General features: G+C 45.0%; 1 protein-coding gene and 1 long non-coding RNA gene across 4 annotated transcripts; both read left to right on the plus strand.

Annotated features, from left to right (window-relative positions):
* Positions 1-460: 460 nt before the first annotated feature.
* LOC134807914 (uncharacterized) lies at positions 461-7828 on the plus strand. Its single transcript, XR_010149535.1, has 3 exons — positions 461-3058; positions 4565-4673; positions 7720-7828. It is a non-coding gene; the product is annotated as an uncharacterized LOC134807914 (long non-coding RNA).
* Positions 7829-9482: 1654 nt separating this feature from the next.
* On the plus strand, positions 9483-19125 carry LOC104004104 (protein RoBo-1-like). Of its 3 annotated transcripts, none has more exons than XM_009439992.2 (7): positions 9483-9632; positions 13024-13092; positions 13333-13423; positions 13659-13772; positions 14262-14414; positions 16888-17019; positions 18793-19125. In XM_009439992.2, the coding sequence occupies exons 3-7, from the start codon at positions 13351-13353 to the stop codon at positions 18981-18983; spliced, it is 663 nt and encodes a 220-aa protein (XP_009438267.1). In that variant the 5' UTR covers positions 9483-9632; positions 13024-13092; positions 13333-13350; the 3' UTR covers positions 18984-19125. The 3 variants fall into 3 exon arrangements, with proteins under 3 accessions (XP_009438267.1, XP_009438269.1, XP_009438268.1); XM_009439994.2 differs by having other exon boundaries at positions 9494-9632; positions 13662-13772; XM_009439993.4 differs by having other exon boundaries at positions 9610-9787.
* Positions 19126-27715: the final 8590 nt, after the last annotated feature.

Below are 27715 nucleotides of genomic sequence, written 5' to 3' on the forward strand. Positions count from 1 at the left end.
TCAAATTCCAGCCATTCTCTTGGCCCTTGAAGAGCCATCTATTTCCCATTAACTAGTTCTCAGTGGGAGTCACACTCTAATCACTCTCAGCTGACATCTTACGGGGATCGTTCCTGCTGAGAGGGAGGGCTCTTAAGGAAGCGAGACCAGAAGGTAGGAGGGAAAACCAGGAAGAGTCCATAAAGGTGAAGGTTAGGGAGCATGAATCAGGGGATTTAGAGTCCCTAAGATACAGTGACAAACTCCCCCAGACATGAGCACAGGCCCCACCCAACTATGTGTGATTTGGAGTCAACCCAGTATTATTACCTACAATGATGGTACCAGCTGTGATGGTAGTAGAAGTCAATACTCCCTTTGAGTAACGGGCTTTGTGCCATATTTTATTCCCATGACAACCCATGGAGGACATGTAGGTATTACATGTCCCTGTTGTTCAGATGAGCAAACTAAGCCTGGCAGAGGCCAGTGCCTTGTCCAAGGTCACACAGCTAGTGAGGTAGGTCCTGGGATTTCATACATTTCTCCCTGACCCAGTGCCTAGCCCAAGGTCACACAGCCGAGGAGGTAGGTCCTGAGATTTCATGCAATTCTCCCTGACCACAGAACCCCAGGGAAAGACCTGAGTGAGTGGTTGCAGCTCTGTGCTGGCAGCTGAGTGCCCTGGGTGAGTCTGCTTCCTTCTGTCTCTAGTTCCTTATAGAATCTGTGAAATGGTGATTTCGGGATCCCTCAGGTTCCTCTCAGCTTCTGTTCCTTTAGAACCTTGTAGCCACAGTGGGGACTTGGGCTTGGATATCATCCCCTATGAGCTTCAAGGTGGGCAGGAAGGGACAATACAAAATTTGAGAACTCGTTTTCAAGTGAACACAGTGGCCTAGGGGCCTAGAGACGGCCATACTTCTTCCTCAGTGGAGGAGCAGAGTTGGGGTTTGAAGAGATTTATTCTGAGCCAAATATGAATGACCGTGGCCCATGACACAGCCCTCAGGAGGTCCTGAGAAAATGTGCCCAAGGTGGTTAGGGCACAGCATGATTTTACATATTTACGGGAGACATGAGACATCAATCAAATACGTTTAAGAGGTACCTTGGTTTGGTTCAGAAAGGCAGGACAACTCAAAGTGGGGGCTTCCAGGCTACAGGTAAATTTAAACATTTTCTGGTTGACAATTTGTTGAGTTTGTCTAAAGACGTGGGATCAATAGAAAGGAATGTCTGGGTTAAGATAAAGGATTGTGGAGACCCAAGTTCCTATTTGCAGAGGAAACCTTCAGGTGGTAGGCTTCGGAGAGAATAGGTTGTAAACTGTTTCCTATCAGACTTAAAGTCTGTGTCCATGTTAATGCTGGAGAGGTATAATGAGACATGTCCAACCCCCTAAAACAGTCATAGCCTAAAACAGTCTCTTAGGTTAAATTTTAAAAGAACCCTGGCTGACGAGAAGTCCATTCAGATGGTTGGGAGGCCTTAGAATTTTATTTTTGGTTTACAAGGTACTTGTGCACCCCAGTATATTCAATCTTGTGTTGGCTAAGAGTGGACTCCCAGCTATCTTTCTTCCTGCCTCCAAGTCTTCGTCTCACTATTTGTCTTTTTTCTTTTGGAATTCAGTGCCTCATTTTTGTTCTCCAACCCCATCTCACCTGCTTTCACTTTTTCTTCCCCTGTGACCATAATATAGCACTAAAGTTTATCTTTTTTATTTCTTACATTGAATAGTTTACATATTTTTCTCTATAAGCTAAATTAGTCACTTTTTACCTGGATGATTCTAGCTTTTATTTGTTTGCTTGCTTATTCATTCATTTTCCTCCTGAAGGTCAGAGGCGTTCTTGGCCAGAAGAATTTTCCACGCTCCATTTCCGCCCCTTTTGGGGCCTGAGCACTCCAGAGAGCTTGGGAACGGCCCAGGCTGAGTTGCAGATGGTGTGTGCGCTTTGCCTTAGGGCTCACCTTGTGGTGTGTCCTTCCAGGGGGAGCTCATCGACACTTTGGTGGGGGCACACTCCCACCACTGGAAGAGCCCTGGGGGACTTGGGCCTCTCCTGGGCCTGTCTGTTGTCCAGATCACTCCAGCTGGTCATCTCAGCTTTATAAACAGCAACCAATTAAGAGCAGCCCACCTGAGTAGTAGTCTACTGTAGATACCCTTATGCAATTTCGCTTTTTCTCACTTCATAGTATATTCTGGAAATCTGTTGCTTCTGTTCATGGGGTCTGCCATTCTTCTGCAGTGCGTCACCGGAGTCCACAGTGTGGCTTTTCAACTGCTCTGTGCTGTATGGGCTTTCAGTTTGCTCCAATATTTTGCAATCACAATGTTTCAATGAATACCCTTGAGCATTTGTATTTTTCTATTGCTGAATGTTATAGGTAGATAGCCATGAGTGGGGCAGGAGAGGGTTCTCCCTCACCCACTAGAAACGTCAGGTGCTGGTTCAACAATTATCAAACTGCCTGTCTAAAAATGATAATTCCGGAGCCATGGAGAGGAAAATCTCCTGATGATCCACAGCTGTTAAACATTGAAGTGTTCATTGAATGAAGACCCCAGGGAAGAGAAACTTCCTGGACATGCACATTAAGAAGACAAAAATGTCAAGCATGACATTACTGGTACACGCCACTGGAAAAAGAAAGCAAGCCTGAGATGGGCATGCGTATTACTCCCTAAACACACTGCGCATGCTCAGTTTCAAAGGGCAAGGAGACCACTGGGCATGCGGAAAGCCCGCCCTAGGGGAAGAATCATGGGAAAGAGGCGAGTCTATAGAGTTCTAGGATTAAGGTTAAAGGCCTCCTTTTTTCTCTCTTGGACCTTCAGGCGCCCCCTTGGGTCTCTTCCAAGCAAATTTTCGTTTCTTTCCTTTTCCAAAGCCTTTTAAAATAAACTTCCACTCCTGCTCTGAAACTTGCCTCAGTCTCTTTTCCTGCTTTATGCACCTCAGTCGAATTCTTTCTCCTGAGGAAGCAAGAGCTGAAGTTCCCGTGGGCTCCTGTGGATGCCGCGGAAAACTCTGGGTATCTCAGATCTCTGCTGCCACTAACACTGAAGGTATGTCTTCAGAGCAGATTCCTAGAAGTTGGATTGCTGGGTCATTAATGCACAGGTAGTTTTGTTAGGTTTGCCAAATTCCCCTACGGAAAGATTGTGCTGACCTGTGCATTCCCAACAGCAGTTATGCCAAAGAATGTTCCATTTTCCATTTTAATGTTTGCCGGTCAGACAGCTGGGAAATAACATTTCAAGGGTGTTTTAATTTGCATTTCTTTAATTATGGAGTTTGAACATTTTTCATGTATTTGAAGTCCATTAAGATTTTATATATAATTTATCTGTGTATGTCTTTTACCTACTTTTCTGTTGGATTTATTTTATTTATTTTTCTATTGGACTTCAGTTTTTTTGTCCCTCATTTAAAAAAAAAATTTGATTTAATAGGCATAGAAACAACATTATACTGATAATATGACCAGAAAGTTCTCTCACTTGTTTTTTGTTTTTTTTTTTTTTTGAGAGGGAGTTTCGCTCTTATTGCCCAGGCTGGAGTGCAATGGCACGATCTCGGCTCACAGCAACCTCAGCCTCCTAGGTTCAAGCCATTCTCCTGCCTCAGCCTCCCGAGTAGCTGGGATTACAGGCATGCACCACCACGCTTGGCTAATTTTGTATTTTTAGTAGAGACGGGGTTTCTCCATGTTGGTCAGGCTGGTCTCGAACTCCGGACCTCAGGTGATCTGCCTGCCTCGGCCTCCCAAAGTGCTGGGATTACAGGCGTGAGCCACCGCGCCTGGCTGTCACTTGTTTTTTATTTTTATTTTTGCTGATATTTTACATGTTTATGGAGGGCATGTGATATTTTGATACATGCATACAATGTGTAATGAGAAAGTCAGGATATTTAGGACATTCATCAGCTTGAATATTCTCATTTCTTTGTGTTGGGAACAAAAAAAATGCTTAGTCAAGTGAGTAAACTCTTTAGCCCACTCTTTGGTTTATTTGATTTTAGGAGGTTTGGTTTATGGGGACCTTGGATAAAGAGCATACTCCAAACTCTTGGTATTATCCTCCCAATAGTCATAATAATAGTCTCCCTGGTGCGCTGTATTCTCTCAAAGGTTTTAAATGCTTGCATGCAGCCATCTCTAGAATGTCATATGAGCTCTCTTCAATTGGAATGACAGGAGCTGAAAGAAATGTGCAGCCATGAGGGCACCATAACCTATAAATAATGTGCTGAGACTGGAAACCCAAAATGGTGGTAACTGAGAGTGGTGCTATGAGAGTGTGATCACAATGGGGGAATTTTTTAAACAAAATTCTGGGAGGCCATTGTTTTGGACTAAGCTCATTTACTAAGCCCCAACAGACTAAACCAAACCGAACCAAACTGCGGTCATGTATGCTAAGATTTTAAGGAAATGCATAGATTCTAGAACAGACCAGGTTTTGTTTTTCTCCTTTAAATCTCTATAACAAACATTCCTGACAGCATGGGTATCCAACCCCTAAAGTTCCCATTAAATCTTTTAATCAAATTCATTTCTTCTTGCCTAGAGACCATCAAGCTTCAGATGATCGTGCAACAAAGGTTCCAGCCAGTTCTAGGTGAAGACACCACTGCTGGCCATGAAAGAGCTACCCTGCCTCCACTAGACAGAGCAGGGTGAGAGTTCCATGATCCCCAATAGGTAGAGACTATGCCCCAAGCCAGCATGAGGCAGTTACAGAAAAAATACCATTGTTCCCTCTACCTCCTATAAAGATTTATGGGGATCACATTTCTCAGGGGGAGATGAGGCAGGAAAATAGAGTATGGGGACAGAGAACATAAGGCCAATTCACACTTCAGCTATGACAGGAAATATCCTCTCCATAGAGTGAGGCCAAGTAACTAACTTTGTAACTTAGTCTCTCCATTTACATGGAGCGCACCCGAAGTAACCAATGCAATCCTCTAGAGGGTATTTAAACTCCCCAAAATTCTGTAAAGGGGCCCTTGAGCCCCTATGCTCGGGCCGCTCCCACACTGTGGAGTGTACTTTCATTTTCAGTATATTCCTTCATTCCTTCCTTGCTTTGTTTATGCATTTTTTCCAATTCTTCATTCAAAACACCAAGAACCTGGACACCCTCTGCCTGTGACAATTGTGTTGATTTGCATTTATCAATTAATAATGTTGAAAACTCTGTCATGTGCTTGTTAGCCGTTTGTATATATTCTTTGGAGGAATGTCTATTCAAATCCTTTGCTCATTTTAAAATTGATTTATTTGTCTTTTTGTTATTGGCTTGTAAAAATTATTTACGTATTATAGATATTAGACCCTTGTAATATGTGATTTGCAAATATTTTCTCTCATTCAGTGGGTTCCTTTTACTGTCAGTAGTATTCTTTGACGCACGAAGTTTTAAATTTTGATGAAGTCCAATTCTTTAAGAAAATTTTTGTTGTTCCTTGTGCTTTTGGTGTCATATTTAAGAATATATGAAATCTAAGGTCATAAAAATGTAACCGCATCTTTTCTTTTAAGAGTTTTTGTTTTGTTTTGTTTGTTTGTTTTTTTGAGACAGAGTGTAGCTCTGTCACCCAGGCTGGAGTGCAATGGCACTATCTTGGCTCATTGCAACCTCCGCCTCCTGGGTTCAAGCAATTCTCCTGCCTCAGCCTCTTGAGTAGCTGGGATTACAGGCATGCACCACCACGCCCGGCTAATTTTTGTATTTTTAGTGGAGATGGGGTTTCACCATGTAGGTCAGGCTGGTCTTGAACTACCGACCTCGTGATCCGCCCGCCTTGGCCTCCCAAAGTGCTGGGATTACAGGTGTGAGCCACTGCACCCCGCCAAGTCCCTCCTATTTATCTTTGTATTTATTGCATTTGCTTTTTGGTTCTTTGTCATGAAATCTTTGCTTAAGCCAATGTCTAGAAGAATTTTTCTGATGTTATTTTCTAGAACTTTTATAGTTTCATGACTTAGATTTAAATCCTTGATTCATTAGAGTTGATTTTTGCATAAATTGAGAGATGAGGCTCCAGTTTCGTACTTCTATATGTGGGTTGTCAATTATTCCAGCACCATTTGTTGAATAGGGTGTCCTTTCTTCACTTTATGTTTTTGTTTGCTTTGTCATAGATCAGTTGGCTGAAAATATTTGGGTTTATTTCTGGACTCTCTATTCTGTTCCATTGGTCTGTGTTCCTGTTTTTATACTAGTACCATGCTGTATTGGTCACCGTCATCTTATATTTTGAAATTAGGTAATATGATGCCTCCAGATTTTTTTTTTTTTTCATAATCTTGCTTTGGCTATGCAGGCTCTTTTTTGGTTTCATATAAAATTTTAGGATTACTTTTTCTAGTTCTGTGAAGAATGATGGTGGTATTTGGACACTAATGGAAATATAAAATAGTGCAGCTACTTTGTAAAACACTGGCAATTTTACAAAAAGTTAAACAGAGCTACCATCTTATTCAGAAGTTCCACTTCTAGGTATATACCCCAGATATCTGAAAACATGTAAACGCAAAAACTTGTACACAAACGTTTATGAAAACAACATAACAACATTCATAATTTTTTTGTCGACATATTGAATTAGGGCCCACACTAATAACCTCACTGTAACTTAATTACCCTGTAAAGACCCTATCTCCAAATGAGGCAGGAGAATAGGGTCTGGGGGCAGGAGAATAAATAGGGTCTGGAGGCAGGGAACTTAAGGCCAATTCATGCCAAATCAAGGAAAATCTCCAAGGTCTAGGGGCAAGGAATCTGAGGCCATTTTGTGCTAACTTCCTAAAAGAGAAAAGACCAAGGTCTGGGGGCAGGGACCTTAAGGCCAATTAACTTAAACTTCCTACAGCTAAACCCAAAGGAAAAACCCCATCTTCCCACACCGATGACAAAGGCTCAAAGGCTACTCTCCTTACCACCTCCCCACTCCACCAAGGCTCACAGCGAAAGGGAGAGTGCCTTGAACTGCCTGAGGGCCAAGCAGGGACCATCCCTGCATCTGCACAGGTTGCCAGTTCACCTCAGCCTCAGCCACAGACCAAATCCTTCATCCAGATGAGGGGTAACCCATAGGAACCTCAAAAGAAGTACTTGAAGCCCAGAAAACCTTGTAACTGGGTCCTTGAGTGGCTTGCTAGGACCCGCTCCCACCCTGCGGAGTGCTTTCTCACTTTAATCCCTGCGTTTGCTACTTCATTCCTGTGTTTCATTCCTTTGTTACTTTGTGCATTTTGTCCAATTCTTTGTTCAAAACGCCAAGGACCTGGACAACTCACTCAAGACCCTCCTTCCAGTAACACAAGCACAGTCACATCTGGAGGTACTGGGGGTTAGGTCTTCAATATATACATTTTTAGGGGCAACATTCAGTCATAACAACCAATAATGCTTAGTTTACATGCTTCTGTTAGTCTATCCACATGTGTAAAAGTTGGGTACATGAGCTGCCGAATATATTCTATTTCTACACAACAATCAGGAATGTTTAGAGGAGGTGAAAATTCAAAGACTGGGGACACCCAATTGGTGAAAGTTCAGGTCAGAAAATGGAATTTTGAAAGTGCTATTTTGTGCTGAGTTGGGAACCAGTGACTGAGGAGAAGTTGCAGAATAGTTGCCTATTGCTTTACATTTGGGAGGGTGATAATGAATAAAAAACAAGCCTGTAATCTCTTGTCCGCACACATTTCTAGGGACAGAAGATGCTCCAGAATTTGAGGAGATAAGGAGTGTGGCCGATTCTACATGACCTGTTCATCTTCTCAGTAGTTCTAGCTGAAATAAAAACTTTGTTGACTATGGCACATTGCCTCATTAGTCTTTGGGGTTTGACAGGTGATCTCTTTCTGTTTTTTGTTTTGTTTGTTTGTTTGTTTTTAAGAGATGGAGTTTCGCTCTTGTCCAGGCTGGAGTGCCGTGACGCGACCTGGGCTCACTGCAGCCTCTGCCTCCCAGGTTCCAGCGATTCTCAGCCTCCTGAGTAGCTGGGATTACAGGCATCCACCACCATGCCCAGCTAATTTTTTGACAGCTGATTTCTATTAAAAGTCTAAACTCAATAAATGTTACCCCTAAAGTTGAAATCTGTCATCACATAGTACTCCATGTTGTTTTCCATGTTTGAAGAGTTACATAGAAAGCCTCAAATAATAGAAAATTGCCATCTTAGATCAAGAATAAGAATCATTCACCAACAAAAATTACCAAGCACCAACTAAGTATCAGCATCACATGTGTTAAAGATGCAAGAGTGAACAAGCAGATGGAAATCTTACCCCATGGAGCTCACAGGTAGGAAAAGCTACAAGATTTGCTTATATCAAAATTAATGGCATTTTAACCAGAAAAAAATCCCCCAAATTGAGTGTTAAATGATAGACCTTGAAACAATTAACAATAAATATGACAAAAATGGGTATCTTTATATAGAAGTTATAGTATGTTTACATACATGTTTTATATACGTATGTAAGTTCATATACATAAGTTGTATATATGTATGACTGTCATAAAATGCTAAGAAGAAAACGTTAAGATGTTAATGTATGAATGGTCAAAGGGCTGGACAAATAGTTGTTACAGAAGACTCGCAGTTGGTAAGTAAAAGTGAAACCTCTCCAGAGTGAAACCGCTTCCTGCCTTGGCCTGCCTGTGACCTGCTGATACTTGGGTTTCAATTTATGAGGATGATTGGCGGTTGTTCAGACCTTCACATGAAGCCTCGTATGCTATGCCAGGGGTTATAACATGATAAAGGCTAGAATGGCAGGTTGGTGAGGACAGTGGGGGCAGGGCCAGGCATTCTGCAGGCCCCCAGGGTACTCCACCTGGGCCTGGCTCTTCTGCCTCTACACTCCCAGCTCCTGCATCCTGCTCTTAGTACCCTTCACCCACCCAGAATCGTGGGATTCTTGCTAAAATTGGACAAGGCAGAACCACATGGAAGCCCCCAAATCAGGGCCTAGTTGAGAAGAAAGCTGAGAGAGAGCCTGAAGTAGAATTTGGTCCAGAAGACAATCTTTGTCTGACTGGGAGAACAAGGAGTGTGCCACTCTCAGAATTGAGCCCAGGAGCTGGGCTGACGGGAGGGTGGCCATGGTGCCCCCCTGGGGAGTGCTTTCATCTGGAACATGGAGCAGAATGTTGTTTCCGGCTCCAAGAATGATCTCAGCTGCCCTGAGAGAGCGGGATACCCACAAGAAGATCTGTGGGATGGTTCTGAAGCCGGAAGGTGTGGGAGGTGATAAAGACAGTGAATACCCATGTGCCCGATAAGTGTCTTGGACTCTCTTCTGTTTTTCTGCAGGAATTGTGTCCCCAGGTGGGCTGCTGGCAGCTTTGCCACAGTAACAACAGGTAAGCCCAGGTCTGTGCTCACTGGGCCACAGACAGTTTGCTGAGGACCTGTTTGGGGAAGTAGGAAGTTGGCACAGAGTTGGGCGGTCCCAAATTTAATATCTTTCACATTCTGTTCTCCATGTGACATGAGTGATACAGACCCTGGCTTTCTACCAGCAGTGGCAAAACAGTTCCTTCTGCCTGACGATCCCTCCTCGCTGAACCCAGCCTGCCCTTCAGGCTCCATCTGCACTGACAGCCAGCCCAGGTAGGCATCCAGCATCACTGCATTGCAGCAGGTAGTTGGATTTAACTAGCAAAATTTTAACCAAGACTACACTGTACGTTTGGCTTCCTGGCCTCAAATTCCTCTGCCAGAAACTATCCTTATTTCTGGCCACCTCAGCTGGTCAGAGTTCATGGGTAAGTAGTATTAGGAAGAAGGGGAGAGGTTTAATGGGCCAAGAAAAGAAAAGAATCATAAAATGTATAGCCTTGGACCATGCTTTCTGCATGGGCTTGGGGACAGAGCACTGTTCTGGGAGGGAAAGGCTGATTTTGCTGTTTTCAGAAGTGGAGTAGAAACCATGTCTGCCGTGGGAATATGGCAGGCTGTGGACCCAAGAACCCTTTCTCATTAAAAAAATTCAGTGATAATCCTGTGTGATTGTATTAAAATATGGTCATAAATTTCCCCTAACATGTGGAATAGTGCCAGATAGCAGGACCTGTCAGTGGGACTGATAAGGAAATAGTCTAGAGCAGCTGATGAAGGCAAAGAATACTTTCAGGTATCTGCAGATGCCACGTCATAAGAAAACCTCAATGATGACTACTGGTGGGTAGATTTGCTGTGGTTTGTGGGCTCCATTTTTCATGGAAGGAAAGGCTACATTTCAGATAGATGTTAGCAAAAATGAAGATGCTATCCTTCTTTCTATACAACCATACAAAGGACTCTATGGGGAGTCTCCGATCTGGGGGTCCAAGCCTCTGGGGGCTTCTGGATATCCAGTCACCCTGTGAGACGTCTCCTCAGTTGAGATGGTGGAGGAAAAACACAGGATGTGCACTCGTCTTATATTCTTGCTCCTAGATGTTCACTCCCACATTGGCATATGCAGAGCAGGTTGACTGGCCCCACTGACCTTGTGCCACCAACCACAACCTCTTGCCTGTTTTTGCTCACATGTTGCTAATACGGACAAGGGAAGTCCGCTGCTATGTGCCTGCACTGCGACAGGTGTGTCATACACATAGTGTCTCCATTTCCATCCTGAGAAGTAGGCATTGCTATCTTCCCTGCACATTCCTGAAACCAAGGCTCAGACTAGTGGAACAGTGTGTCCAGGTTCACACAGTGCCCTGTGACAGAACTGGGGACAGGACGCACTCCAACGCCTCTTCTCACTGCTCTCAGCCAGCACCTCTCTATGCAAAACGATCTTTTTCCTCTTTTTAAAGAAAGCAAGAGACAACATTTTTGTCTGTTATCTTGAGGTTATGATGGAGGCTGAACAGGAGAAAGCTGGAATGAGGTTGCAGGTTGTTCTTCGTTGGGTATCATATGTATTGTCTCTGCCTGGTTTGGCTTAAGGTTATAGAAAATGAAACCTGAATTTCAGAGTATAAAATCTTTGCCATTTCCTGAAAACCTGCCTTCAAGAAGGAAAAGCGTGGGGCCCTGACCCCTCCTCAGTTGTCACACCATGATATTGCAAGATTTTTGCAGGCTTTTCCTCCAGCCCCTGGCAAGATGAGTTTCAAGGCAGGTGGGGTGGGACAGGCTGGTGGTGGGGGAGATGGCTCATGAAATTCCACAAGGTGGGGAGTCTGGGATTCCTTCCTAGGTTGGGGAAGTCCGTACATCTTCTTTGAAAGGATAATCGATGAGAGAATGTTTAGAACGAGTGCCCGAATCTGTCTAGCAAGTCCTGGCTCTGTCACTTTGTGGGGCCTGAGCAGAGTTCTGTCTGGAATGCAAGCTGGCATTTCCCACCTGTTTTGAAGGGCATCTTCTACCCTAACCATGTCTGAGGGGTTAGTGGGTCCTCTGGCCTTCTCTGAGTGCATGTTTCTGTCTCCTCTGCAATTCTTTATCGACTTTGTTCAATAAGCAAGAACCTGCTATGTTTGCTGTCCCACTTCTCGGCATCGTGCTGTGCCTTTGTGGAGATTCCAGCGAGGCCTTGCTGACCTCTACACCTGTCCTGGGCCTGTCCCTCTCCTGCTCCTCCATGCCTTGGCCTCTGAGGCACCTGGACAGCCCTGTTGCTCCTCTCCTGCAGGCTTGACACCTTCTTCGTCAACACTCAGCCAAAGGAGACCCCAGGAGGCTCCTTCCTGCCCACTGTAGAGAATAACCACAACATCCTGAACTTTCAGACTGTGCAATCAGCATTTCAGTGCCTGGCAGGAGGGTTTATTGCCTTTTATGGCTAGATATATCAACTTGTCCATAGATACCAATGAAGAATGACATATGTTGTAATAAGAAATTCTCAAAGTTTGCTTATAAAGGTGTTTTTCTTATCTCCCTTGTCTCCCATTTCAAACAAGTAGCCTGGGATAGAACTTATGCCCTAACAATAGATCAGCAAGAAAATAAAGACAGAGGGAGAAGGAAAATGGGGTAGAGGGAGATTCCCAGTTCCTCATCTGGAGAAATATAAGCAGGTCATAAGAGTTGATTTTGGGAGGAGAAAGGAAGGGATGGATCTCATGAGAAGGAGATCTGGGAATTAGCATTGAGGAACAGCTGGACAATGATATCAGCTACGGGCCAGAGACATACCATCTCTTTCATCTCCGCAGAACCCCGGGAGGGAGACTTGGTTTAGAGTACAAAACAGAGGCCCAGAGGTGTTGTGAAGTACTCCCCTCCACCCCCTGCCGTGAGGACCACTTTCTCCTAGGTCACGTTCTTTCACAAGTGGGCTTCCCACTGACATCTCCACTGCCCCTTGAATGGTGACAAGCCGGCTTCAAAAAGATGAACGTAGCGACATGCAAGAACAGCAGGAAGCAATTAGAGAAATCATGGTTTAGCATAAAATACAACTCTGAACTTCCTGGTGGCCAAAAACTCTTTTATCTAAGAATTCATACTTCATATTATTCAAAAAAGGAAGCAAGCTGTTTCTTTGAAACAGAGGCAGTTTCCCCCCTCTGCCACTTAATTCTAGGAGAGATTTATTACTTGCAGTCTTCCACAGCAATGTCTAGTTCAGTCAACGATATCGCCGCTACAACTGCCTTGCATTTTGTGTCTGTTTCTGGAGCTGGATGCTTGATAAATGCCTATGCCAGACCCAGCATTAGAATTGTTGTTGAAGGACATGTGACTGGGTGATTCTGAATTACAAGCTGTTCTTAATTCTTTTTCTTTTCAAACTTATTTGCTAAACTCACAAGAATCTTTTTCCCCAGAGAGTTTTCTACTGGGAGATCAGAGGGTCAGGAACAGTTGTTCTCCCAGTATCTTCCTAGACCAGTGCAATTTACTGCACTTAGGTTTGTGTCAAGATGATATTGATCTGCAGTGCTTAATTATTAGGCCACCTGAATTAGAGTGCTATAAAAGTAAGTGAAAGAAAGGGGTAGGGAGAGAGCCCATCTTCAGGATTTTTCTCCTTTTCTAAGTCTCCTTTCCTCTCTAGGTGAGAACAGTTGCCTTCCTCTCCATCTCAGAGGCAGTCCCTTCACAAGAAGATCTGAAATACTTGAAGGTGAGCATTTCCAGTGTGGGTGGTAATACCCATGTCAGGGTGGCTGGTTCTTTGTGGGAAGGTGACTTCAAAACTGAGAAATTTGTGTCCTTAGCTAATGGGGTGCTTGCTTTGAGATGCAACAGCCCAGATCTTTCCAGCACGTGCTATAGTAGGAGCCTGGGCCCATATCCCTGACTCCTTCATTCTCGCTTGGGCCCATATCCCTGACTCCTTCATTCTCGCTTGGGTCTTCCACAGTGAATCAAAGAAGCCATTATGTCCCTGTCCTCCAGCCTGAAGAGTCTCCTCACCATCTGTGTCCTCGCTGCTTTTGTTTCCAGCACTGTGGGTAAGAATGAACAGATGCCCCTTTCTCCCAAAGATCTGAAGGGTGAAGATAGCAATAAAGTCCCTTAGAGAGCAACTGTGGGCCGTGTGGGCCTCCAGGGACCCATCCAGCCCCACAGGGACCAGGTTTCATGGGACTTTGATTCCCAGGGATCTCTGGCTATTGGAAACATCAACTATGACTTGACAGTTTTCATTCTTGAATTATTTTTTGAACAATATTTATTTCCTTTTAGTAGAGAATTACAAATGTGCACAATGTGAACTTGAAGAGTGTAACAATGGCAATAAGAAAACTTGTGATTCCTCTCACGGCTGCTTCAGTGAAAAGAGAGAACTTAATGCGACAGGTAGGCCCCAGCCACCCTGCCCGAGCTGCTGGATGCTCAGGGCAGACAAAGGAGGTGCTTAGTGTGAGGGGTTACTTTGTTCAGAAACTTGATGTATCTCCTCATTCCTTTACGCATCGTCTTTTATCCTTTCTTCCTAAAATAATGTCCTGCCAGGAAGGGGCTAGGAGAGTATGAGGGCAGGAGGTGGCAGGGATGGGGCACTGTGTGAACACAGGGTGTCCAGGGAAAGGTCTAGGTGGTCCTGGCTCCTACACCAATCTCGTGGGGACCGTTGAGTCCTGACACTCCCTTTTTAGCAAATTCTAACCTATTGTCCCTCCGTTGGTTTATTCTATGAAATGGACCAATACAAAAGCAGTCTTTCAGAGAAGAGGAAAGACTAAAGACGCATGGAGTGGGGACCAGCAGTCCTTTAATACTGGCTGCCCATGGGGCATCACTGCCTCTGGCGCAGAGAGAAAATTCTTGGGGTTTGGTTCTGTGCAGGGCAGCGGCCCCTGAGTATCCTTCTGAGGAAAGGCTGTTCTTCAAGCAAGTGTGATCCAAAGGCCTTCTCAGTCACACTGGGAGATAAGCACACATTTGGGTATGGCTATCAATGCTGCCAAGCTGAAGGGTGTAACAAAGCGGACTTCCAAGGTGAGGACCAGCTCAGCTCTGTGCTCTCCCTCTCTTCCTGCTCCTACTCCCAGTCCATTGATTTTAGCCTCTGCCTTCTAAGAACCAGTCCACAATCCATCTTTCTGCTTCTGAGATACCCATTGACGTTGCTTGCCAATTGCTTGTCCTTCTTCCTGTGGAGCATCACGGATAGACACCAGTCCCTCTCTGCACGGGAGACTGAGTGACAGTGGGGGACACTGAGTGACAGTGGGGGAGACTGAGTGATCCTTCTTCCTTAGACACCAGTCCCTCTCTTGAGTGACAGTGGGGGAGACTGGGTGACAGTGGGAGAGACTGAGTGATCCTTCTTCCTTAGACAGCAGTCCATCTCCTGGGTGACAGTGGGGGAGACTGGGTTGACAGTGGGGGAGACTGGGTGACAGTGGGGGAGACTGAATGATCCTTCTTCCTTAGACACCAGTCCTTCTATTGGGTGACAGTGTAGGAGACTGGGTGACAGTGGGGCAGACAGACTGGGTGACAGTGGGGGTGACTGAATGATCCTTCTTCCTTAGACACCAGTCCTTCTATTGGGTGACAGTGTGGGAGACTGGGTGACAGTGGGGGAGACTGGGTGACAGTGGGGGAGACTGATCCTTCTTCCTTAGACACCAGTCCTTCTTCCTTAGACACCAGTCCTTCTTCCTTAGACACCAGTCCTTCTATTGGGTGACAGTGGGGGAGACTGGGTGACAGTGGGGGAGACTGAATGATCCTTCTTTCTTAGACACCAGTCCTTCTATTGGGTGACAGTGGGGGAGACTGGGTGACAGTGGGGGGAGACTGGGTGACAGTGGGGGAGACTGGGTGACAGTGGGGGAGACTGAATGATCCTTCTTCCTTAGACACCAGTCCTTCTATTGGGTGACAGTGGGGGAGACTGGGTGACAGTGGGGGAGACTGAGTGATCCTTCTTCCTTAGACACCAGTCCTCCTGAGTGACAGTGGGGGAGACTGGGTGACAGTGGGGGAGACTAGGTGACAGTGGGGGAGACTGAATGGTCCTTCTTCCTCAGACACCAGTCCTTCTATTGGGTGACAGTGGGGGAGACTGGGTGACAGTGGGGGAGACTGAATGGTCCTTCTTCCTCAGACACCAGTCCTTCTATTGGGTGACAGTGTGGGAGACTGGGTGACAGTGGGAGAGACTGAATGGTCCTTCTTCCTCAGACACCAGTCCTTCTTCCTCAGACACCAGTCCTTCTTCCTCAGACACCAGTCCTTCTATTGGGTGACAGTGTGGGAGACTGGGTGACAATGGGGGAGACTGAGTGATCCTTCTTCCTTAGACACCATTCCTTAGACACCAGTCCATCTCCTGAGTGACAGTGGGAGAGACTGAATGGTCCTTCTTCCTCAGACACCAGTCCTTCTATTGGGTGACAGTGTGGGAGACTGGGTGACAGTGGGGGAGACTGAGTGATCCTTCTTCCTTAGATACCAGTCCTTCTCCTGACAGTGGGGGAGACTGGGTGACAGTGGGGGAGACTGGGTGACAGTGGGGGAGACTGAATGGCCCTTCTTCCTCAGACACCAGTCCTTCTATTGGGTGACAGTGTGGGAGACTGGGTGACAGTGGTAGAGACTGAATGGTCCTTCTTCCTCAGACACCAGTCCTTCTATTGGGTGACAGTGTGGGAGACTGGGTGACAGTGGGAGAGACTGAATGGTCCTTCTTCCTCAGACACCAGTCCTTCTATTGGGTGACAGTGTGGGAGACTGGGTGACAGTGGGGGAGACTGAGTGATCCTTCTTCCTTAGATACCAGTCCTTCTCCTGAGTGACAGTGGGGGAGACTGGGTGACAGTGGGGGAGACTGGGTGACAGTGGGAGAGACTGAATGGTCCTTCTTCCTCAGACACCAGTCCTTCTATTGGGTGACAGTGTGGGAGACTGGGTGACAGTGTGGGAGACTGGGTGACAGTGGGGGAGACTGAGTGATCCTTCTTCCTTAGACACCAGTCCATCTCCTGAGTGACAGTGGGTGGCAGAGATTGGTTCGGGGATTTTCTTTAAATGTGAGTCGGTCGATTTAAATAATTTTCTCTTCGATTCCCGCTGAAAGACTTGTCCTTCCTCATCTATTTAATTCCTCAGTCCTTCAATAGTGTCTTTTTAGACCACTGATTATCTTTTCTACCATTATTTAAATACTTGTCTCCAGCCAGGGCAGAGAGGGGGTGATTCATGAAAAGGGAAAATAACACTGAATTCCTAATAAATGTTTTTTATTACTTTACATGGAAACATCTAATACCTACTACAATCCTCCTCCCCACCTCCCCCCTCCCCCCTCCCCCCTCCCCCCACGCCATCCTAGTTGTAATTGTGTGTGTGTGTGTGTGTGTTTGGAGAAATCCTAGAATAACCATGATCTTGGGGATTAATAATGAACTCTTTTATTTTATCTGCCTATTCCTTAAGATACATTTTTTCTCTCTTCATTCAGTGGCTCGGAAGTCCTCAGAGCCCAATGGCATTACCTGTCCTGCCTGCTACAATGACCAGGGTTTTACCTGCCAACCAACTGACCTCGCCTGTAAAGGGGAAGAGAAAAAGTGTCTTGAGTTTGTAGGCACAGGTATCGCTATTTACCCGAGCATTTTGGTGTTCATTTTCCTAAAAGGTGTAGTGTATTAGCCAATTATTGCTGGATAACTAGTTACCCCAAAATTTAGAGCTGAAAACAACAAAGGGTTATTTTACAGTTTTTGTGTGTCAGGAATCTGGATGTGGCATAGCTGGATGGTTCTGGCTCAGGGTCTTTCATGAGGTGGAAGTTAAGATGTCAGCAGGGGCTGTGGTCATTCGGATGAAGGGTCTGCTTTCAAGCTGGTTCACATGGTTGTTGGCAGGCCTCTGTTCTCCTATGAGCCTGATGGGTGCCTGAGAGTCATTTGGACATATCAGCTGGCTTCTCCCAGAACAAGTGATGGGAGAGGGAGAGGGAGAGGGAGAGGGAGACTATAGTTTTTAATAATCTAATCTCAGAAGTGACACATCATCACTTCCACTCTTGGTCACACACAGATCAAGCCTGACACAGCATGGGAGAGGTTTATGCCAGTGCATAAATACCAGAAGATGGGAACCACTGGGGATTATTTGAGAGGCTGACTGGTACACACAGCAAGGTGTGCTACAGGGCCAGGTGCTTGGTTATCCCTCTAAGGTTTGGAGGGAGACATCTGGAAGGAGAAAAAAGGAAAAGGGAAGAGAGGAGAAGAGAGAATGTAATTGCTTCCCATAGCTAGGACTGATGCTTGAGGGGGACATGTATCACTATGATGTCCTGAAATGAGCTCTCAGCTCATTTGCAATGAAGGGGGTGATGGCACCTCAGTTCTGGTTGTTATCGTCACTACCATTATTGCCATTACCAAACCCCATGATTAAGCATTTAATTTTTACATGGTGTCATTCTGAAATCTATGGAAAGATTTGTAATTTTCCTGAGTAGGGAAGAAGTATATTTGTGGTGAAGGGCATATATACCATTCAACCATAATATTTTTCTTTCTAGATTGTACAGCTGGATGGGGGTACTGTCAGTTCTCTTCTGATCAATTTGTAAGAGGTTTCCTGGAATTAGTGGTGTTTTAGGAGCTGATTAAATGATGGGAGAGAGAGTTTAGTGGGAAAAGAGACAAGCTATGCTTTCTTTGGAGGGGAAGAGAGGAAGATCTCAAAGGAGGGCCTGGTACTAGCAGGTGAAGGGCCCTTTGTCTGGATGTGTTGAGATGAGTGAGAAAAATATGATGTCATGTAGGATACAGAAAAGGGCTGGAGCTGTTGATAGTGTGGGGCAGTCTCTTTACTCCATCTTATCATGGGGATAGCACAGGCATGCAATGAGATTTCACAGTACTAATCTCCCAAGAAACTCAGAGCCCTGGGGAGAAGAGATACGATCTTGAGAGGGATCTGCAATATTTCACTGTGGTTTCCCCAAAGGAAGCAAAGGTAAGGAGGAGGACACGTACCACTGAAGTATTTTAGCCAAATGCGTGAGGTCTGACTTCTTTCTAGCTTTTTTCCCTACATCAACGGTCCCTTCCTTAGTCAGGACACAAAGGCCCCAGTCTCAGTCATGCATCTGAGAGAGCAAGGTCCCTTTGGGGTCTCTCCTCAACTGGAGAGATGTTGGGACCAGAAGGCAATAAGTCTTGGTCCCTGGATGGAGCTGGAGCCACTGTTGATGCCCCTCATGCAGAAGGCAGAAGGCAGGGATTCTGGGGCACTCTGCACACCCTTTTCTTCCACAGAGGATGCAGATAGGTTGACCTGAGGATGTGGGTGAGGAGGGGAGACAAGATGAGAGACAAGACTAACCCCTGGATCTTTCTCTTTGCAGTTAATGGTGCCCAACCAGTATTTGGTATGGGTTGTGCAACTGAAACTGCTTGCAACTTGAAGGATATGAAAGTGACAAATGATGTAAGAATCCATACCTACTGTGTGGGCAGCAGTAGTGGAAGCCCCCAGCTGATATCCATCATCTCATCAATTCTGACTGCTCTCTTTCTGCTGAAAGTCTTGCTTTGATCTCTGAGGCACTTCCAAGCCCATCTACAAATATTTCCAAGCACTTCTATAAACCTGAAAAAGTTGGAGGCCTTGAATGTCTCCCTCCCCCAACACTGCCTACCCACAACATCAGAGAATTAAAAAGCTGATATGTCCAGAAGTATGTGTGTGATTACTTGTTTGTACTTGAGGTTAAAAAAATCCTATTCACTCTTCTAATGGCTTCTTTCTTCAACCCAAGTAGCACATTTCAGAGGAAGTCTAAATGGCATCTATAAGAATCCCTGTGCTGCCATCTTTGTATGAATCGAACTATATCCTCAGCCACACATCCTGGAATGCACCTGTTTCCTGATATTCTCAATTCCCACCCTTGATCCTTAACTGCCTATTGCCAGGGAAAATTATTTCAAATGAACAAATCACATCTGTGGGAGAGTCCTTTCCCACAGATTGTAAAGTCACAGGTACAAGGGACTCTCCCCGACCTCAGGATCCTGTGTGTGAAATTCTTGCCATATACTCTGGATACCTCTGCTTTCAAGGATGGGTGGGTATCAGGATAAAGGATGCAGGCAGAGGTGGTCTGTGAAGGTAGGTTTAAATGCTAAGTTTAAAAGACAGAGGTGCATGCATGGAGAGCCAAGAGGGCTATGTCCTTACATGGCAGGGTTTGGAACCATGGCAGCCACAGCAACATTTCGTAAATGCCTGTGAACACGCAGGGGGTCCACGTGAGGAAAAGCTTTTATAGGATTCAAACTTGCATGATGTTCTTGTGGTGCTGATCCCACAACTAAGTAACCCTGTGGTAGGCTCAGATTGACCCCTGGATTCTCCAAATTCCTGGCACACGACTAGACCACATCTCGCAGCAATTTCTGAGCTATATGTGGGCCAAAGTGAGTGCCCTTCTCCAGTATCCTGGCCCATGGAACCCTTTCAGACATGACCCTTTATGCTCTTTCTGCATCTGTTGGCTGCGTGGGATGCACTTTGTGTCTGAGGAGGGCTAAGACTCAGTATAGATCAGACTGGTCCTTAAGTTGCTACTTGGAGGAGATCCACCTAAAGTAGTGTCCCAACCATGAATGCCCAATGTGGACCATTATGTGGGCAATAAAGAAACGCTTCTATGTTAACTCTCTGAAATATGAGGGGTTAGGGTACACCTGTTGGCCTGTCCCGACTAATCCATCTTAATTGCAATGAGAGGAGTGCAGACTACAAGGCAGATACCAGCCAAAAGGGTTTTCTTGCCAGTTGCCATCTAAGAAGCGCAGTCTCAAGTAACACCCTGAAACTCATGAGTTATTCCTTCCCTGTGCCTGAACATGAAGATTTCTGCTTGCTTAAACTGGTCAGGGAGTTCAGGACAAACCCAGGTCACTTGCTCTGAGCCAGACCAAAGGGGAACACTTATTTTAGCCTCCGTCGTCAAGGCTGCATGACCACCCCTGCTGGGAAGTGCTCTGACTGCTTTTGCTGATTTTTCCAGAACAGAAATTGCAGATTCATGAAGACGTCTAAATTCCAACCCTCTTACCTCATTTGGGGGAGTGATGCTATCCTTTCATGGAAATATTAGAAAGCAAGGAACGTGCATTTTAGACATGGAGCTTTCAAGTATTTGCATATTGTTTTCAGCTGTTGCATGTCCAGAGTTGATCCAGGAGGTGATATATGGGTCTTTGCAGTACTCTGCCTATCAATGAGTAGGAATTCATTTCTTCTGTTTCTCACGAGAAGAAAGGTGAATTTCAATAATGACAAAAATTTCCTAACATTTGTTGAGGGATTACTACATACCTGCCACTGGTCTACGGGCTTTACATGTATTAACTCAGTTGATCCTCACAAAAGCCCCATAACGTAAGTACTGTACTATTTTATTCCCATTTTATAGATGAGGAAACTGAGGCACAAAGAGGTTACTAACTTGTCCAACTAGTAAACAGTGGAGTTGAGATTTGAATCCAATCTCTCTGCAGGTGAAATAATCAAGCTGCCCAGTTTATTACTTGTAGAAATTTAGACTTTGGTAACAATTCTTTGTTCATTTTATTAATAACCTGTATCAGTTTTCAATTGCTGCCATAACAAATTACCACAAAAGTAGTGGCTTAGAAAACAATTTCATTCCTTGTTCTGGAGGCAAGAGTCTGAAAAGAATTGCACTGAGCTGACGTGAACAGGGCTGTTTTCTCTGGAGACTCTGAGGGGAAAATCCATTTCCTTGTCTTTTTCAGCTTCTAGTGGCCACCTGTACTGCTTGGCTTGTACCTCCCTCCTCCATCTTCAAAGTACATCACTCCACTCTCTGCTTCCATTATCACATGATCCTCCTTCTTCTCTCTTACGAGAACTCTTGTGATTACACTAGGCCCACCCAGATCGTCTGGGATAATTTTCCCATCTCAAGGTCCTTAATCCACCTGCAATGTCTCTTTTACCATGTAAAATGACATTCAGGCCAGGAGCAGTGACTCGTGCTTGTCATCCCAGCACTTTGGGAGGTCGAGTTGGGCAGATTACTTTAGCCCAGGAGTTTCAGACCAGCCTGGGCAACATGGTGAAACTCCATCTCAACAAAACAAAACAAAACAAAACACCCCACAAAAATTAGCCAGGTGTGGTGGCATACACCTGTTGTCCCAGCTACCTGGGAGGCTGAGGTGGGAAGATACTTGAGCCCAGGAGGCAGAGGTTGCACCAGAGCTGAGATCGCAGCCTTGCTCCAGCCTGGCTGACAGAGGGAGATGCTGCCTTAAAAATAAATAAATAAGTAGGATAAATAAATAAATAAACAAAATGACGTTCAAAGATCCTGGGTGTACGGATGTGGACTTATTTGGAAGACAATATTTAGCCACCACATAACCCATCTGTTTGCGAACAAATAGCATTTTGTTTTTGTTTTTTTAAATTCTTGTAATGAAAGTGTAAACCAAAAATAAAATTCTAACCTCCTCAACCGACTAAATACACCCCTCCTCTTGGCCAATGGGATTCCAAAGAAATCTGAAAAACCACTTCAGGCCAGGATGAGAAGGGAGTGTGATACATGCCTCATTATACTCTCCCGTCTTTGGAATTCAGGCCCAACTAAGCAGCATTAACATTAAAACAGAGATCGGCCGGGCGCAGTGGCTCATGCCTGTAATCTCAGCACTTTGGGAGGCTGAGGCAGGCGGATCACAAGGTTAGGAGATTGAGACCATCCTGGCCAACATGGAGAAACCCCATCTCTACTAAAAACACAAAAATTAGCTGGGTGTGGTGGTGCACGCCTGCAATCCCAGTTACTCAGGAGGCTGAGGCAGGAGAATCGCTTGAACCCGGGAGGCGGAGGTTGCAGTGAACTGAGATTGGGCCACTGCACTCCAGCCTGGTGACAAAGCAAGACTCCGTCTCAAAACAAACAAACAAACAAACAACAACAACAACTATACATTAAAACAGAGATCTTAATATTGACAAAACAGACTCTCTGTAGTGATAAGATACCAAATTTCCACATTTGGTATCTTTACCAGTAAAGATACCATACATTACCAGTATAGCATCACATGACAGATAGCAGGCCCTGAAGGAAATCGAAGCATTTTACCCCAAAATAAATTTGACGTATTTTGAAATGGCCCTGCAAGTTGTCTCTTGTGGGGCAAATGTACATTCCTCAGAGAATCCCTTTCCCTTTCCAGGTCTTTTGCTGATCCTGAGCATCTAGCAGGTTTTAATGGCCTGAATAGGAAACATTTGCCACCTCTTGCCTCCAAGGGCAGCCACCTTTGAGGCTTTCTGTACATAATGAGAACCTTGGTCTCCACAACCCCTTATGTTAACCTAGACATGCCTTTCTAGTGATTCCAGGTCTTTAGATAATAACATAACTCTTTCAACCAACTGCCAATCAGAAAATCTTTGAAGCCACCTGTGACCTGTGAGCCCCGTTTTGAGTTGTCCCACCATTTAGGACCGAACCAATGTATATGTCACATGTATTGATTGATGTCTTAGGTCTCCTTAAAATATGTAAAATGAAGCTGTAACCCACGCATCTTGGGCACGTGTTCTCAGGACCTCCTGAAGTTGCATCATGAGTCATGGCCCTCACATTTGACTCAGAATAAAATCTCTTCAAATATTTTTTTTTTGTCAACAAAAAGTATCTATAAATGAGGACTATTGGAACTGTTACACTAAGGAAAATATTACAAAGCTGTGTTATACAATGGGTGAAGGGGAGGGTCACTGTACCAGGAAACTAATTTATGGCTGTGGCTGTCTTTGAGAGGGAATTAGCACACACAAAGCAAGTTTAGATCATCAACAGAACAAACTTTTGAGAGAGATTATAGGAATCTTTTTATATGGAACTCTGAACATTATGGATGATGTCCTACTAGATTTTTTTTTTTTTTAAAGACAGGGTCTCATTCTGTTGCTTAGGCTGGGGTGCAGTGGTACAATCATAGCTTACTGTAAACTCAAATTCCTGGGCTCAAACGATCCTCCTGTTTCAGTCTCCCAAGTAGCTAGGATTTCAGGCACACGCCATGATGCCTGACTAATTTTTTATTTTTATGTTTTTGGTAGAGACAGGGTGTCTATGTTGCCCAGGCTGGTCTCAAACTCCTGGCCTCAAGTGATCCTCCTGCCTCGGCTTCCCAAAGCATTGGGATAACAGGTGTGAGCCACACTGCGCTTGGCCCTACAAGAAATTTGACAAAAATGCAGAACCAATCTTCTGTTGCCTCCTGCAGAAAAGAGTACGAAATATAATGTAGACCATTGCTCCAGGTAACTGAACATAATGCAGCGTGCTTGAGGGGCTTAAAGATGAAGGGAGGAACGATTTTCCCTGTCGTAATCTCAGGTAGAGGCTGTTCTTCGCTTTCCACAGACAGAGGCTGATGACCGCAGCTAATTTCTGGGTCCTCATTGCTCTGGCTCTTGGATCCTGAGACAGAGCAGGGACCCCTCTTAGGGGTCACTGGGTCCCCCAGGCATGGACATAAAAGAAATTCTTGAGTACCTTCAAGGAAAATTCCAGGCACCTAGCTAGCTTAGGAAAGTAAATGAACAATTTGATAAGCAAGAAGGTAATAGTAGTTTAAAACAATAGCCAAAGAAACTAGAGCCAGAAGATGTTTGGCTCCCCATAGAAATTAAAGATAATATCTTAACATATGTTCCTGAGCTAGTTTTCAGAAACCTGGAGCCCCACAAAATGGAACTGCAGACACACAGACCTCAGATAAGGGAGAACTGAGGACTGAACTGTGATTGCCATTAGAAATTTCTTTCTGAGGGGCCTGGAGAAGGTCATACCCATGAGCCAGCACTAATATTCTTTTTTGTTTGATTTTTAAACAAAACTCTTTAACCATTGCAAATCAGAAAATCTTAGAATCTACCCCGACCTGTAAGCCCCACTTCAAGATATCCCACCCGTTTAGGTCAAAACCAATGTGTAACCTCCAGGATTGATTTACAACTTTGCCTGTAGCTTTCCTGAAATTTACCCCTGCTTTTTTTTTTTTTTTTTTTTTTTTTTAATGGTGTTTCGCTCCTGTTGCCCAGGGTGGAGTGCAATGATATGACCCCGGCTCACCGCAACGTCCGCCTCAATGGTGCGAGCTCTGCTCACTGCAACCTCCACCTCCCAGGTTCAAGTGATTTCCTGCCTCAGCCTCCTCCTGAGTAGCTGGGATTGCAGGCGCCGCCACCACAGCTGGCTCTGCCACCACACCCAGCTGATTTTGTATTTTTAGTAAGGATGGGGTATCTCCATGGTGGTCAGGCTGGTCTTGAACTCCCGGCCTCAGCTGATCTGCCCACCTTGGCCTCCCAAAGTGCTGGGATTACAGGCGTGAGCCACCGCGCTGGCCTACCCCGCTTTTAAAAACCATTACCTGCAAGCCACCTCGGAGGTCAGGATTTAAGCATTAGCTTCCTGGTCCTCCTTGCTTGGTGCTCTGCAAATAACTGCCTTCCTTTTTACTGCTGCAAACCTCAGTGTATATATCTGGTCTTACCAGCTGGGTGGGCATACCCCAGTTCGGGTCAATGACGATCCTTCTCAGAGGTCAGGTCTCTAAGACAAAAGCATGGTGCTCTCCCAACCCCAGGCCTGCCCCCTTTCAAATCTGTGTAGATGACCCATCCAACACTCAGCCCCAAAGGTCCTTTGGTATCTGTGCCTCTTGCCTCCACTCCAGCAAATCCACGTCCAACTTTGACATGGGAACTGTGAAAGGAAAATAAATCTCAGGACTCCGGGCTCACTAAGCAAAAGCGAAAAGTCAAGCTGGGAACTGCGTCAGGGAAATTTGTTTCCCATTTTATTCCTAAATAAGATAACCTCAAAGATTAAAAAAAAAAAAAAAGAAAAGCTACATACCTCCTTCACAATTTGTACATTAGGAAATTCCTTTACCCTAAAATAGTTCTGCTGAATTTTAGCCTGAAAATGTAAATTGATAGTGTATCTTCACAGGTATGGGACAAAGGGCAGAATTCAAAGTCATTCCTCTGCCCACCTGAGACAAATGCATATCAGATTTCTTCCTCTGTTGGGAAAAGCTGAGTGTTGGGAGAAGCTGAGGTGGGGCTTGCATATCCGACATAACGTAAAAGAGCTCTGGAACATGTCCAGGGTTCAGGGTCTAAAACCCCTCGTGGCCTTTGGAACACCAAGCTCTGTGCTAACGGGTGGAAGGCTACCCTGATGCACCATAATCTAAGCCCAGGGCATAAAATCCCTCATGGCTTGGACAGAATCCAGGGCTCGCAGCTCTGGAATGTGTCTAGACTTGCTGGCTCCTTGCTCCTTGCTCTCCCAGGATCAACTGTACCTTGAGTTAAAAGAACCTGCTCTCCATTTTCTCAAGTAGCAGAGCAGATGCTAAACCATCACAGCTGTAAATCATGTGCTTAATGCAACACGCCCTTTCAGCCTCCACATTCTTACCACCTGTTTCTTTGCTGGATTACCAATAAATAGCACTGGGCTCCCAGAGCTCCGGGCCTTCACAGCCTCCACAATTGTGATGGTCCCCTGGTCCCACTTTACTTCTCGAACTGTCTTTTTCTCAATCCTTTGACTCTGCCAGACTTTCTCACTCCCGTGACCTGGTGTTGGGTCTGATCACCCCAACATTCTGCCTTATGTTTATATTATATAAAAATGCAGATTAATTGAGCCAGATGAATGCATAAGTGACTATTCCTCTACCTACTTCTCACAAGTGAAGGGCTTATCAAAGACTCGAAAGCATGCCACTGCTTGCCTCCTATTTACCCACACTTTAAAACATTTTTTCCTCTTTCCCCAGTATCTGTCTTTCCCCCTTTAAATTTTGAAGCCCTCACAATCATCTTTGGAGATAAGTACAGACCTGTCTCCTGGATGCATCCTTAACCTTGGCAAAATAAATTTCAGTGCTGACTTTTATTTTGTATTGCCAAATGCAGACTACATGGACAGAGAAAGAAAAATATAACCAACTCTACAAGAAATGACACAAAATAAAAAAGGGAAGAAAAGACACACACATGCCCCATACAGATATGAACAGATAGCGCGAAACAGAGGTAAACAAGACACACAAATACAGACAGGAAGAGGCAGATAAACAAACAAACAAAAAAAACAGAGGGATAACATTTTATTAATGAATGTCTCCATCTTGTGGTTATTCATAATGTAGCTACTAATTAAGTCAAGTTTCTTTTTCCATTGTTTATTCATCCATCTACCTTTTCATGCATTCATCCATCAGTGCAACCGATATTCTTGAGCTCATGCTATATGGCAGGTCCTATTCTAGTGTTAGGGATAAGATAGTGAACAAAGCAGATGAACATCCCTGTCTTTGTACAGCTTTCATTCCAGTTGGGCAGATGGGTGGTAAATTAGGTAAGTATAACGTGTAGTAAATTAGATAAGTATAATGTTAGGTTGCATAATGCTAAGAAGAAAACATAAAGTAGGGAAGGAAATATGAAAGGCTGTTGGAAGATGGAGTTAGTATTTTCAGTAGAGTGATCATGGAAGGTCTCACTGAAAGAGTGACTTTTTAGTGAATGGCTGAAGAAAGGGTAGGAGAGAGAAAAGGAGGAAACCTCATGGATATGTAGGGGAAGAGCGATTCAGGAAGAGGAAAAACCCAGTGCAAAGGCTTTGAGTGGGAGTGTGGCTGCTCAAGGAATGGCAAAAAGATCAACTGGGGCTGGAGTGTAGTGAGCAAGGAGGACAGCTGGGAGGTGAGTAAGGAAAAGAGCAAAGAGAGAAAGAAGGAAAGCATGGAGGACAGCAAGAAGAAGAGGACGAAGGTGAGCAAGGAGGAGAGAAAGAAAAGTGAGCAAAAGAGTAAGGAGATAAGCAAGGAGGTGAGTAAGGAGGAGAACAAGGAGGTGAAGATGGGAGATGAGCAAGGAAAAGAACAGTGAGTTGAGCAAGGAGGTGATCCAGGAGAACATGCAAGGAGGTAAGCAATGAGAATGAGCAAGGAGGTGTGCAAAGAGAGTAAGGAGGTAAGCAAGGAGGTGAGTAAGGGGGAGAACAAGTAGATAACCAATGAGAGTGAGCAAGAAGGTGAGCAAAGAGAGTAAGGAAGTAAGCAAGGAGGTGAGCAAGGAGGTGTGCAAGGAGAGTAAGGAGGTAAGGAGGTGAGCAAAGAGAGTAAGGAGGTAAGCAAGGAGGTGAGGAGAACAAGGTGGTGAAGATGGGAGGTGAGCAAGGA

This window comes from Pan troglodytes, chromosome 1, assembly GCF_028858775.2.
Source record: "Pan troglodytes isolate AG18354 chromosome 1, NHGRI_mPanTro3-v2.0_pri, whole genome shotgun sequence".
Classification (NCBI taxonomy): domain Eukaryota; kingdom Metazoa; phylum Chordata; class Mammalia; order Primates; family Hominidae; genus Pan; species Pan troglodytes.